We start from the raw sequence: 14,901 nt of genomic DNA on the forward strand, positions 1-14,901 counted from the left end.
TAGTATAATAATATATACAGTCAAAAAATATGTATATTATAATAATATGTATTGTATAATAATATATGCCTACAGTATAGTATAATAATATATAGTATAATAATGTATAGTATAATAATATACAGTATAGTATAATAATATATAGTATAATAATATATAGTATAATAATATATAGTATAATATATACCTACAGTATAGTATAATAATATATAGTATAATAATATATAGTATAATAATATACAGTATAGTATAATAATATATAATATAATAATATATAATATAATAATATATTGTATAATATATACCTACAGTATAGTATAATAATATACAGTATAGTATAATAATATATAATATAATAATATATAGTATAATCATATGTATAGTATAATGTGTATAGTGTAATAATATATAGTATAATATGTATAGTATAATAATATACAGTATAGTATAATAATATATAATATAATAATATATAGTATAATAATATACAGTATAGTATAATAATATATAGTATAATAATATACAGTATAGTATAATAATACATAGCATAATAATATATAGTATAATATATACCTACAGTATAGTATAATAATATATAGTATAATAATATATAGTATAATAATATACAGTATAGTATAATAATATATAGTATAATAATATATAGTATAATATATAGTATAATAATATATAGTATAATATATACCTACAGTATAGTATAATAATATATAGTATAATAATATACAGTATAGTATAATAAGATATAATATAATAATATATAGTATAATAATATATAGTATAATAATATATAGTATAATATATACCTACAGTATAGTATAATAATATATAGTATAATAATGTATAGTATAATAATATACAGTATAGTATAATAATATATAGTATAATAATATGTATAGTATAATAATATACAGTATAGGAAATATGTATAGGTTAATAATATATATAGTATAATATATACCTACAGTATAGTATAATAATATATACAGTCAAAAAATATGTATATTATAATAATATGTATTGTATAATAATATATGCCTACAGTATAGTATAATAATATATAGTATAATAATATATAGTATACTATAATAATGTATAGAGTATAATAATATATAGTATAGTATAATAATATGTATAGTATAATAATATATACCTACAGTGTAGTATAATAATATATATAGTATAATGTATAGTATAATAATATATATAGTATAATAATATATACAGTATAATATGTATGGAATAATAATATATATAGTACAATAATATATACAGTATAATATCTATGGCATAATAATATATATAGTATAATAATATATACAGCATAATATGTATGGCATAATAATATATATATAGTATAATAATATATACAGTATAATATGTATGGCATAATAATATATATATAGTATAATAATATATACAGTATAATATGTGTGGCATAATAATATATATAGTATAATAATATATATAGTGTAATAATATATACAACTCAGTATTAGGAAGGTGTTCTTAATGTTTGTACTAATTAACATATTGTATACTAATATATAGTATTATAATATATACAACTCAGTATTAGGAAGGTGTTCTTAATGTTTGTACTAATTAACATATTGTATACTAATATATAGTATCATAATATATACAACTCCGTATTAGGAAGGTGTTCTTAATGTTTTTACTAATTAACATATTGTATACTAATATATAGTATGATAATATATACAACTCAGTATTAGGAAGGTGTTCTTAATGTTTTTACTAATTAACATATTGTATACTAATATATAGTATTATTATATATACAACTCAGTATTAGGAAGGTGTTCTTAATGTTTGTACTAATTAACATATTGTATACTAATATATAGTATGATAATATATACAACTCAGTATTAGGAAGGTGTTCTTAATGTTTTTACTAATTAACATATTGTATACTAATATATAGTATTATAATATATACAACTCAGTATTAGGAAGGTGTTCTTAATGTTTGTACTAATTAACATATTGTATACTAATATATAGTATGATAATATATACAACTCAGTATTAGGAAGGTGTTCTTAATATTTGTACTAATTAACATATTGTATACTAATATATAGTATGATAATATATACAACTCAGTATTAGGAAGGTGTTCTTAATGTTTTTACTAATTAACATATTGTATACTAATATATAGTATTATTATATATACAACTCAGTATTAGGAAGGTGTTCTTAATGTTTGTACTAATTAACATATTGTATACTAATATATAGTATTATTATATATACAACTCAGTATTAGGAAGGTGTTCTTAATGGTTTTACTAATTAACATATTGTATACTAATATATAGTATTATAATATATACAACTCAGAATTAGGAAGGTGCTCTTAATGTTTGTACTAATTAACATATTGTATACTAATATATAGTATGATAATATATACAACTCAGTATTAGGAAGGTGTTCTTAATGTTTGTACTAATTAACATATTGTATACTAATATATAGTATTATAATATATACAACTCAGTATTAGGAAGGTGTTCTTAATGTTTGTACTAATTAACATATTGTATACTAATATATAGTATTATAATATATACAACTCAGTATTAGGAAGGTGTTCTTAATGTTTGTACTTTTCCAGATCCCATCATTCAGGTGCCTGTCTACCTTACTGAGTGAGTGACTCTGCTATATATACACACACACACACACACACACACACACACACACACACACACACACACACACACACACACACACACACACACACACACACACACACACACACACACACACACACACACACACACACACACACACACACACACACACACACACACACACACACACACACACACACACACACACACACACACACACACACACACACACACACACACACACACACACTGACACACACTCACAAACAGTCACACACCTGATAATCATTGCTACTGTGTGTGTGTTTTTAGGCCAGGGTTTCTCCCTGACCCCAACGATGGCAGTCTCTACGTCCTGGGAGGAAAACACAAGGAAGGACTGATGGTAAGAGAGAGACGGACAGAGCAAAAGAGAAGGACAGAGAGAGAGAGAGAGAGACAGAGAGACAGACAGGACAGAGAGACGGACAGAGAGAGAGGGACAGAGAGAGAGAGAGACGGACAGAGAGAGAGAGAGAGACGGACAGAGAGGCGGACAGAGAGAGAGAGAGAGAGAGAGAGAGAGAGAGAGAGAGAGAGAGAGAGAGAGAGAGAGAGAGAGAGAGAGAGAGAGAGAGAGAGAGAGAGAGAGAGAGAGAGAGAGAGAGAGAGAGAGAGAGAGAGAGAGAGAAGAGAGAGAGAGAGAGAGAGAGAGAGAGAGAGAGAGAGAGAGAGAGGGGGACGGACGGACGGACGGACGGACGGACGGCCGTCCGGGACAGAGAGAGAGACGGACAGAGAGGCGGACAGAGACAGAGAGAGACGGACAGAGAGACGGACAGAGGGAGAGAGACGGACAGAGAGAGAGACGGACAGAGGGAGAGAGACGGACAGAGGGAGAGAGACGGACAGAGGGAGAGAGACGGACAGAGAGAGAGACGGACGGAGAGAGAGAGACTGACAGAGAGAGAGAGAGACGGACGGTCAGAGAGAGAGAGACAGAAAGACGGACAGAGAGAGACGGACAGAGAGGCGGACAGAGAGAGAGAGAGAGACGGACGGTCAGAGAGAGAGAGAGACGGACAGTCAGACAGAGAGAGAGAGACGGACAGACAGACAGAGAGAGAGAGACGGACGGTCAGAGAGAGAGAGAGACGGACAGACAGAGAGACGGACGGACAGATAGAGCGAGAGAGACGGACGGACGGTCAGAGAGAGAGAGAGATGAACGGTCAGAGAGAGAGAGAGACGAACGGTCAGAGAGAGAGAGAGACGGACAGACAGACAGAGAGAGAGATACGGACGGTCAGAGAGAGAGAGAGACGGACAGACAGAGAGAGAGACGGGCGGTCAGAGAGAGAGAGAGACGGGCGGTCAGAGAGCGAGAGAGACGGACGGTCAGAGAGAGAGACGGACAGTCAGAGAGAGAGATGGACAGACAGACAGAGAGAGAGAGAGAGAGACGGACGGTCAGAGAGAGAGAGAGACGGACAGACAGAGACGGACGGACAGACAGAGCGAGAGAGACGGACGGACAGACAGACAGAGCGAGAGAGACGGACGGTCAGAGAGAGAGAGAGACGGACGGTCAGAGAGAGAGAGAGACGGACGGACAGACAGAGAGAGAGAGAGACGGGCGGTCAGAGAGAGAGAGAGACGGGCGGTCAGAGAGCGAGAGAGACGGACGGTCAGAGAGAGAGACGGACAGTCAGAGAGAGAGATGGACAGACAGACAGAGAGAGAGAGAGAGAGACGGACGGTCAGAGAGAGAGAGAGACGGACAGACAGAGACGGACGGACAGACAGAGCGAGAGAGACGGACGGTCAGAGAGAGAGAGAGACGGACGGTCAGAGAGAGAGAGAGACGGACGGACAGACAGAGAGAGAGAGAGAGAGACGGACGGACAGACAGAGAGAGAGCGAGACGGATGGTCAGAGAGAGAGAGAGAGACGGACAGACAGAGAGAGAGGCGGACAGAGAGGCGGACAGACAGACAGACAGAGAGAGAGAGAGACAGAGAGAGAGACGGACAGAGAGGCGGACAGACAGACAGAGAGAGAGAGACGGACAGTCAGACAGAGAGAGAGACGGACAGACAGACAGAGAAAGAGGCGGACAGACAGACAGAGAGAGAGAGAGACTGACGGTCAGAGAGAGTGAGACGGACAGACAGAGAGACGGACGGACAGACAGAGCGAGAGAGACGGACGGTCAGAGAGAGAGAGACGGACGGTCAGAGAGAGAGAGAGACGGACAGACCGAGAGAGAGACGGACAGAGAGGCGGACAGACAGACAGAGAGAGAGAGACGGACGGTCAGACAGAGAGAGAGAGAGACGGACGGTCAGAATATAGTATTTTAATATATATAATAATAATATACTGTATAATATAGTATTTTAATATATATAATAATAGTATACTGTATAATATAGTATTTTAATATATATAATAATAGTATACTGTATAATATAGTATTTTAATATATATAATAATAATATACTGTATAATATAGTATTTTAATATATATATAATAATAGTATAGTATACTGTATAATATAGTATTTTAATATATATAATAATAGTATACTGTATAATATAGTATTTTAATATATATAATAATAATATACTGTATAATATAGTATTGTCTATATGTCTCCAGAAACTGCCCTTCACCATCCCAGAGCTGGTCCAGTCTGCTCCCTGTAGGAGTTCTGATGGAGTCCTTTACACTGGTGAGAGACATTGGTACCTTGTTGTCAGGAAATCAGTACCTAGTTGTCAGGAAATCAGTACCTTGTTGTCAGGACATCAGTACCTTGTTGTCAGGACATCAGTAATGTGTTGTCAGGACATCAGTACCTTGTTGTCAGGACATCAGTACCTTGTTGTCAGGAAATCAGTACCTTGTTGTCAGGACATCAGTACCTTGTTGTCAGGACATCAGTACCTTGTTGTCAGGAAATCAGTACCTTGTTGTCAGGAAATCAGTACCTTGTTGTCAGGACATCAGTACCTTGTTGTCAGGACATCAGTACCTTGTTGTCAGGACATCAGTACCTTGTTGTCAGGACATCAGTAATGTGTTGTCAGGACATCAGTAATGTGTTGTCAGGACATCAGTAATGTGTTGTCAGGACATCAGTAATGTGTTGTCAGGACATCAGTAATGTGTTGTCAGGACATCAGTACCTTGTTGTCAGGACATCAGTAATGTGTTGTCAGGACATCAGTAATGTGTTGTCAGGACATCAGTAATGTGTTGTCAGGACATCAGTAATGTGTTGTCAGGACATCAGTACCTTGTTGTCAGGACATCAGTAATGTGTTGTCAGGACATCAGTAATGTGTTGTCAGGACATCAGTACCTTGTTGTCAGGACATCAGTACCTTGTTGTCAGGACATCAGTACCTTGTTGTCAGGACATCAGTAATGTGTTGTCAGGACATCAGTACCTTGTTGTCAGGACATCAGTAATGTGTTGTCAGGACATCAGTACCTTGTTGTCAGGACATCAGTACCTTGTTGTCAGGACATCAGTACCTTGTTGTCAGGACATCAGTAATGTGTTGTCAGGACATCAGTAATGTGTTGTCAGGACATCAGTACCTTGTTGTCAGAACATCAGTAATGTGTTGTCAGGACATCAGTACCTTGTTGTCAGGACATCAGTACCTTGTTGTCAGGACATCAGTACCTTGTTGTCAGGACATCAGTAATGTGTTGTCAGGACATCAGTAATGTGTTGTCAGGACATCAGTACCTTGTTGTCAGGACATCAGTACCTTGTTGTCAGGACATCAGTACCTTGTTGTCAGGACATCAGTACCTTGTTGTCAGGACATCAGTAATGTGTTGTCAGGACATCAGTAATGTGTTGTCAGAACATCAGTAATGTGTTGTCAGGACATCATTACCTTGTTGTCAGGACATCAGTACCTTGTTGTCAGGACATCAGTACCTTGTTGTCAGGAAATCAGTACATTGTTGTCAGGACACCAGTACCTTGTTGTCAGGACATCAGTACCTTGTTGTCAGGACATCAGTACCTTGTTGTCAGGAAATCAGTACCTTGTTGTCAGGACATCAGTACCTTGTTGTCAGGACATCAGTAATGTGTTGTCAGGACATCAGTAATGTGTTGTCAGGACATCAGTAATGTGTTGTCAGGACATCAGTACCTTGTTGTCAGGACATCATTACCTTGTTGTCAGGACATCAGTACCTTGTTGTCAGGACATCAGTACCTTGTTGTCAGGACATCAGTAATGTGTTGTCAGGACATCAGTACCTTGTTGTCAGGACATCAGCAATGTGTTGTCAGGACATCAGTAATGTGTTGTCAGGACATCAGTAATGTGTTGTCAGGACATCAGTACCTAGTTGTCAGGAAATCAGTACCTTGTTGTCAGGACATCAGTACCTTGTTGTCAGGACATCAGTAATGTGTTGTCAGGACATCAGTAATGTGTTGTCAGGACATCAGTAATGTGTTGTCAGGACATCAGTAATGTGTTGTCAGGACATCAGTACCTTGTTGTCAGGACATCAGTAATGTGTTGTCAGGACATCAGTAATGTGTTGTCAGGACATCAGTACCTTGTTGTCAGGACATCAGTACCTTGTTGTCAGGACATCAGTAATGTGTTGTCAGGACATCAGTAATGTGTTGTCAGGACATCAGTACCTTGTTGTCAGGACATCAGTACCTTGTTGTCAGGAAATCAGTACCTTGTTGTCAGGACATCAGTACCTTGTTGTCAGAACATCAGTAATGTGTTGTCAGGACATCAGTACATTGTTGTCAGGACATCAGTATCTTGTTGTCAGGACATCAGCAATGTGTTGTCAGGACATCAGTACCTTGTTGTCAGGACATCAGTCACATCATTGTTAACGTGTGTGCGTGTGTGTGTGTGTGTGTGTGTGTGTGTGTGTGTGTGTGTGTGTGTGTGTGTGTGTGTGTGTGTGTGTGTGTGTGTGTGTGTGTGTGTGTGTGTGTGACACCCAGTACCTGTTTAGGTAAGAAGCAGGATGTATGGTTCGTGGTGGACACCCAGTAATGTGTTTAGGACATCAGTACCTTGTTGTTGTCTGTTTAGGTAAGAAGCAGGATGTATGGTTCGTGGTGGACCCCAGTAATGTGTTCAGGACATCAGTACCTTGTTGTTGTCTGTTTAGGTAAGAAGCAGGATGTATGGTTCGTGGTGGACCCCCAGTAATGTGTTCAGGACATCAGTACCTTGTTGTTGTCTGTTTAGGTAAGAAGCAGGATGTATGGTTCGTGGTGGACCCCCAGTAATGTGTTCAGGACATCAGTACCTTGTTGTTGTCTGTTTAGGTAAGAAGCAGGATGTATGGTTCGTGGTGGACCCCCAGTAATGTGTTCAGGACATCAGTACCTTGTTGTTGTCTGTTTAGGTAAGAAGCAGGATGTATGGTTCGTGGTGGACCCCAGTAATGTGTTCAGGACATCAGTACCTTGTTGTTGTCTGTTTAGGTAAGAAGCAGGATGTATGGTTCGTGGTGGACCCCCAGTAATGTGTTCAGGACATCAGTACCTTGTTGTTGTCTGTTTAGGTAAGAAGCAGGATGTATGGTTCGTGGTGGACCCCAGTAATGTGTTCAGGACATCAGTACCTTGTTGTTGTCTGTTTAGGTAAGAAGCAGGATGTATGGTTCGTGGTGGACAGTACCCCAGTAATGTGTTCAGGACATCAGTACCTTGTTGTTGTCTGTTTAGGTAAGAAGCAGGATGTATGGTTCGTGGTGGACCCCAGTAATGTGTTCAGGACATCAGTACCTTGTTGTTGTCTGTTTAGGTAAGAAGCAGGATGTATGGTTCGTGGTGGACCCCCAGTAATGTGTTCAGGACATCAGTACCTTGTTGTTGTCTGTTTAGGTAAGAAGCAGGATGTATGGTTCGTGGTGGACCCCCAGACAGGAGAGAAACAGACCAGTCTCTCCACATCATCATCTGACTCCATTTGTCCCAATGCACCACTGCTGTACATAGGAAGAACAGGTACCTAGTCAATACTACTGTATTCTGTCTCTCAAAGGTCCCAACACACCATAGGACAGACAGGTACCTAGTCAATACTACTGTATTCTGACTCCCATCAGTCCCAACACACCATAGGACAGACAGGTACCTAGTCAATACTACTGTATTCTGACTACAACACACCATAGGACAGACAGGTACCTAGTCAATACTACTGTATTCTGACTCCAACACACCATAGGACAGACAGGTACCTAGTCAATACTACTGTATTCTGTCTCCCATCAGTCCCAACACACCATAGGACAGACAGGTACCTAGTCAATACTACTGTATTCTGACTACAACACACCATAGGACAGACAGGTACCTAGTCAATACTACTGTATTCTGTCTCCCATCAGTCCCAACACACCATAGGACAGACAGGTACCTAGTCAATACTACTGTATTCTGACTACAACACACCATAGGACAGACAGGTACCTAGTCAATACTACTTTATTCTGTCTCTCAAAGGTCCCAACACACCATAGGACAGACAGGTACCTAGTCAATACTACTGTATTCTGACTACAACACACCATAGGACAGACAGGTACCTAGTCAATACTACTGTATTCTGACTCCAACACACCATAGGACAGACAGGTACCTAGTAAATTCTACTCTGTTCTACTCTACTCAGTTGTACTCTACTCTGTTCTACTCTGTTCTACTCTACTCTGTTACTCTACTCTGTTCTACTCTACTCTGTTCTACTGTACTCTACTCTGTTCTACTCTACTCAGTTGTACTCTACTCTGTTCTACTCTACTCTGTTCTACTCTACTCAGTTCTACTCTACTCAGTTCTACTCTACTCAGTTCTACTCAATTCTACTCAGTTCTACTCTACTCTGTTCTACTCAATTCTACTCAGTTCTACTAAGTTCTACTCTACTCAGTTCTACTCTACTCAGTTGTACTCTACTCTGTTCTACTCTGTTCTACTCTATTGAACTAGTTCTACTCTACTCTGTTCTACTCTGTTCTACTCTACTCTGTTCTACTCTACTCTGTTCTACTCTACTCAGTTCTACTCTACTCTTCAACTAGTTGTACTGTACTCTACTCTGTTCTACTCTACTCAGTTCTACTCAATTCTACTCAGTTCTACTCTACTCTGTTCTACTCTACTCAGTTCTACTCAATTCTACTCAGTTCTACTCTACTCTGTTCTACTCTACTCTACTCAGTTCTACTCTGTTCTACTCTACTCAGTTCTACTGTACCCTACTGTCCTCAGCTCTACTCTACTCAGTTCTACTCTACTCTGTTCTACTCTACTCTGTTCTACTCTACTCAGTTCTACTGTACCCTACTGTCCTCAGCTCTACTCTACAGTACTATACTCTGTTCTACTCTACTCAGTTCTACTGTACCCTACTGTCCTCAGCTCTACTCTACTCAGTTCTACTCTACTCAGTTCTACTCTACTCAGTTCTACTGTACCCTACTGTCCTCAGCTCTACTCTACTCAGTTCTACTCTACTCAGTTCTACTCTACTCAGTTCTACTGTACCCTACTGTCCTCAGCTCTACTCTACTCAGTTCTACTCTACTCAGTTCTACTCTACTCAGTTCTACTGTACCCTACTGTCCTCAGCTCTACTCTACAGTACTATACTCTATCCTATTCCAGAGTACATGATAACGATGTATGATACGAAGACACAGGAGCTGAGGTGGAACGCAACATACAACGACTACTCTGCCCCGCCGTACGATGAGAAACACGACTACAGTACGTACACAATGATACTATGTTGTACTACAGTAGGTACACAATGATACTATGTTGTACTACAGTAGGTACACAATGATAATATAATGTACTACAGTAGGTACACAATGATAATATAATGTACTACAGTAGGTACGCAATGATAATATAATGTACTACAGTAGGTACACAATGATAATATAATGTACTACAGTAGGTACACAATGATAATATAATGTACTACAGTAGGTACACAATGATAATATAATGTACTACAGTAGGTACACAATTATACTATAATGTACTACAGTAGGTACACAATGATAATATAATGTACTACAGTAGGTACACAATGATAATATAATGTACTACAGTAGATACACCATTATACTATAATGTACTACAGTAGATACACCATTATACTATGATGTACTACAGTAGATACACCATTATACTATAATGTACTACACCAGTATACTATGATGTACTACTGTAGATACACCATTATACTATAATGTACTACAGTAGATACAGCATTATACTATAATGTACTACATTAGATACACCATTATACTATAATGTACTACAGTAGATACACCATTATACTATAATGTACTACAGTAGATACACCATTATACTATAATGTACTACAGTAGATACACCATTATACTATGATGTACTGTAGATACACCATTATACTATGATGTACTACAGTAGATACACCATTATACTATGATGTCCTTATCTAGTTCTGCACAGTATGATAATGCAGTTGTTTCTCCAGAGATGGCCCATCTCGTCTCCAGTGGTGATGGGTTGGTGGTGACCGTAGACAGAGAGTCAGGTACGTTTTACCGTCAGGTAATTACTGTGTTCCCCAATCACTACCAGACAGGTAATTACTGTGTTCCCCAATAAACACCCGTTACAATAAACACCTGTTACAATAAACACCTGACAGGCCTGTTACAATAAACACCTGATAGGCCTGTTACAATAAACACCTGTTACAATAAACACCTGTTACAATAAACACCTGACAGGCCTGTTACAATAAACACCTGACAGACCTGTTACAATAAACACCTGTTACAATAAACACCTGACAGACCTGTTACAATAAATACCTGTTACAATAAACACCTGACAGGCCTGTTACAATAAACACCTGTTACAATAAACAGCTGACAGGCCTGTTACAATAAACACCTGCTACAATAAACACCTGACAGGCCTGTTAAAATAAACACCTGTTACAATAAACACCTGTTACAATAAACACCTGACAGGCCTGCTACAATAAACACCTGCTACAATAAACACCTGTTACAATAAACACCTGTTACAATAAACACCTGACAGACCTGTTACAATAAACACCTGCTACAATAAACACCTGACAGGCCTGTTACAATAAACACCTGTTACAATAAACACCTGTTACAATAAACACCTGACAGGCCTGTTACAATAAACACCTGTTACAATAAACACCTGACAGGCCTGTTACAATAAACACCTGCTACAATAAACACCTGACAGGCCTGTTACAATAAACACCTGCTACAATAAACACCTGACAGGCCTGTTACAATAAACACCTGTTACAATAAACACCTGACAGGCCTGTTACAATAAACACCTGCTACAATAAACACCTGTTACAATAAACACCTGTTACAATAAACACTTGACAGGCCTGTTACAATAAACACTTGACAGGCCTGTTACAATAAACACCTGACAGGCCTGTTAAAATAAACACCTGTTACAATAAACACCTGTTACACCTAACCCTCCTCTCTCTCTCCTGTCTCTCTGTCGCTAACCCTCCTCTCCTCTATCCCAGGTGACGTCCTGTGGATGCAAAACTATGGGTCACCTGTGGTGGGGGTGTACCTGTACAGCCAGGACTCTCTGAGACACGCCCCTCACCTGTCAGTTGCCATGGAGACGCTGCGTTACCTCACCTTCTCGTCCCACGACACACACACCATGAAGTGGAGCTACCAGTTTGTCACGGAGCAGGCCAGCACACACACACAGCTGGTGTAAGAGACAAACACACAGACACACAGACACACAGACACACAGACAGACAGACAGACAGACAGACAGACAGAGACAGACAGACAGACAGACAGACAGACAGACAGACAGACAGACAGACAGACAGACAGACAGCTAGTGTAAGAGTAGTTTAATCACCTCAATTTGCTCAATTTCCTCATTATTTATTACAAGATTTAGTTGAGCTTTAGGGTTTCATGAATGATTTGCCCCAAATACAATGCTTTTAGTTGTTCTTAAATTATTTAGGACTAACGTATTACTTGCCACCCATTCTGAAACTAACTGCAGCTCTTTGTTAAGTGTTGCAGTCATTTCAGTCGATGTAGTAGCTGACGTGTATAGTGTTGAGTCATCCGCATATATAGACACACTGGCTTCACTCAAAAGCTAGTGGTATGTCGTTAGTAAAGATTGAAAAAAGTAAGGGGCCTAAACAGCTGCCGTGGGGAATTCCTGATTCTACCAGTAAGGGGCTTTGACAGCTGCCCTGGGGAATTCCTGATTCTACCTCGATTATGTTGGAGAGGCTTCCATTAAAGAACATGCTCTGTGTTCTGTTAGCCTTTCTTCCCCCCAAAATGCCATTCAAGGTTCTCCAAAGCTTTTTATTATAATTCTTTATGTAATTTATCTTTGTTTCATAGTTTAGTTTCTTCTTTTTATTCAGTTTAGTCACATGATTTCTCAATTTGCAGGACGTTTGCCAATCGGTTGTACAGCCAGACTTATTTGCCATTCCTTTTGCCTCATCCCTCTACAACCATACCATTTGTTCAATTCCTCATCAACCACAGGGGATTTTAACAGTTTTCACAGTCATTTTCTTAATGGGTTGCGTTACAATGTAATTGAAGGTGTTTAAAACCTTATTTTTCCTGTCATTCTTTATGTCATTTGTCTTGTGTGTTTTAGGCCCACTCTGTATGTGGGGAAGCTGGATTCTCATCTGTACGCCTCCACCTCCCTGGTTCACGACGGAGTCTCTCTAGTGGTCAGTACAGCTGTCAATCAACAGCAAAAAAAAAGAGTGGACAAAACATTAGGAACACCTGCTCTTTTAAAAAAAATGACAGACTGACACAGCAGCCAATCAGCATGTCTACACAACACACAGCAGCCAATCAGAATGTCAACACAACACACAGCAGCCAATTAGCATGTCTACACAACACACAGCAGCCAATCAGCATGTCTACACAACACACAGCAGCCAATCAGCATGTCTACACAACACACAGCAGCCAATCAGCATGTCAACACAACACACAGCAGCCAATCAGCATGTCTACACAACACAACACACACAGCAGCCAATCAGCATGTCAACACAACACACAGCAGCCCAATCAGCATGTCTACACAACACACAGCAGCCAATCAGCATGTCAACACAACACACAGCAGCCAATCAGAATGTCAACACAACACACAGCAGCCAATTAGCATGTCTACACAACACAACACACAGCAGCCAATCAGCATGTCAACAGAACACACAGCAGCCAATCAGGAGTGTTTTTAGTCTCAGTACTGTGATGTCATAATGGTTAGAAGTGTTCTCTCTGAATTGGTTTGGCTGATACGTTGATGTATTGATTGATGTGTTGCCACGGCAGCCGCGGGGCTTGACACTGGCGCGTATCGAGGGACCGGAGACCGAGGAGGTGACGGTTAGAGAGGAGGGAGAGTGTGAGATCATCCCGTCTACCGACGTACGATACCCGCCAGGCTCCACCAACACACTGAACAACCAGTGGCTCCTCATAGGTAACTACCCACCAGGCTCTATAGGTAACTACCCACAAGGCTCTATAGGTAACTACCCACCAGGCTCTATAGGTAACTACCCACCAGGCTCTATAGGTAACTACCCACCAGGCTCTATAGGTAACTACCCACCAGGCTCCACCAACACACTGAACAACCAGTAGGTAACTACCCGCCAGGCTCCACCAACACACTGAACAACCAGTAGGTAACTACCCACCAGGCTCTATAGGTAACTACCCACCAGGCTCTATAGGTAACTACCCACCAGGCTCCACCAACACACTGAACAACCAGTAGGTAACTACCCACCAGGCTCTATAGGTAACTACCCACCAGGCTCCCCCAACACACTGAACAACCAGTAGGTAACTACCCACCAGGCTCTATAGGTAACTACCCACCAGGCTCTATAGGTAACTACCCACCAGGCTCTATAGGTAACTACCCACCAGGCTCTATAGGTAACTACCCGCAAGGCTCCACCAACACACTGAACAACCATTGGCTCCTCATAGGTAACTACCCGCCAGGCTCCACCAACACACTGAACAACCAGTAGGTAACTACCGCCAGGCTCCACCAACACACTGAACAACCAGTAGGTAACTACCCACCAGGCTCTA

The 14,901-nt window shown here is 39.6% G+C and overlaps 1 protein-coding gene across 1 annotated transcript in view; it reads left to right on the forward strand.

The window, feature by feature from the left end:
• Positions 1-14,901, forward strand: part of LOC124024581 (serine/threonine-protein kinase/endoribonuclease IRE1-like) — a 54,362-nt gene that overhangs the window by 14,295 nt on the left and 25,166 nt on the right. The window contains exons 3-11 of the mRNA XM_046338480.1: positions 2,666-2,699; positions 2,997-3,069; positions 5,326-5,398; positions 8,567-8,689; positions 10,355-10,456; positions 11,220-11,279; positions 12,285-12,486; positions 13,421-13,499; positions 14,125-14,275. Coding sequence (XP_046194436.1) covers positions 2,666-2,699; positions 2,997-3,069; positions 5,326-5,398; positions 8,567-8,689; positions 10,355-10,456; positions 11,220-11,279; positions 12,285-12,486; positions 13,421-13,499; positions 14,125-14,275 — 897 coding nt within the window. The remainder of the gene's footprint in view (positions 1-2,665; positions 2,700-2,996; positions 3,070-5,325; positions 5,399-8,566; positions 8,690-10,354; positions 10,457-11,219; positions 11,280-12,284; positions 12,487-13,420; positions 13,500-14,124; positions 14,276-14,901) is intronic.

Source organism: Oncorhynchus gorbuscha, unplaced genomic scaffold (genome assembly GCF_021184085.1).
Source record: "Oncorhynchus gorbuscha isolate QuinsamMale2020 ecotype Even-year unplaced genomic scaffold, OgorEven_v1.0 Un_scaffold_1932, whole genome shotgun sequence".
Lineage (NCBI taxonomy): Eukaryota > Metazoa > Chordata > Actinopteri > Salmoniformes > Salmonidae > Oncorhynchus > Oncorhynchus gorbuscha.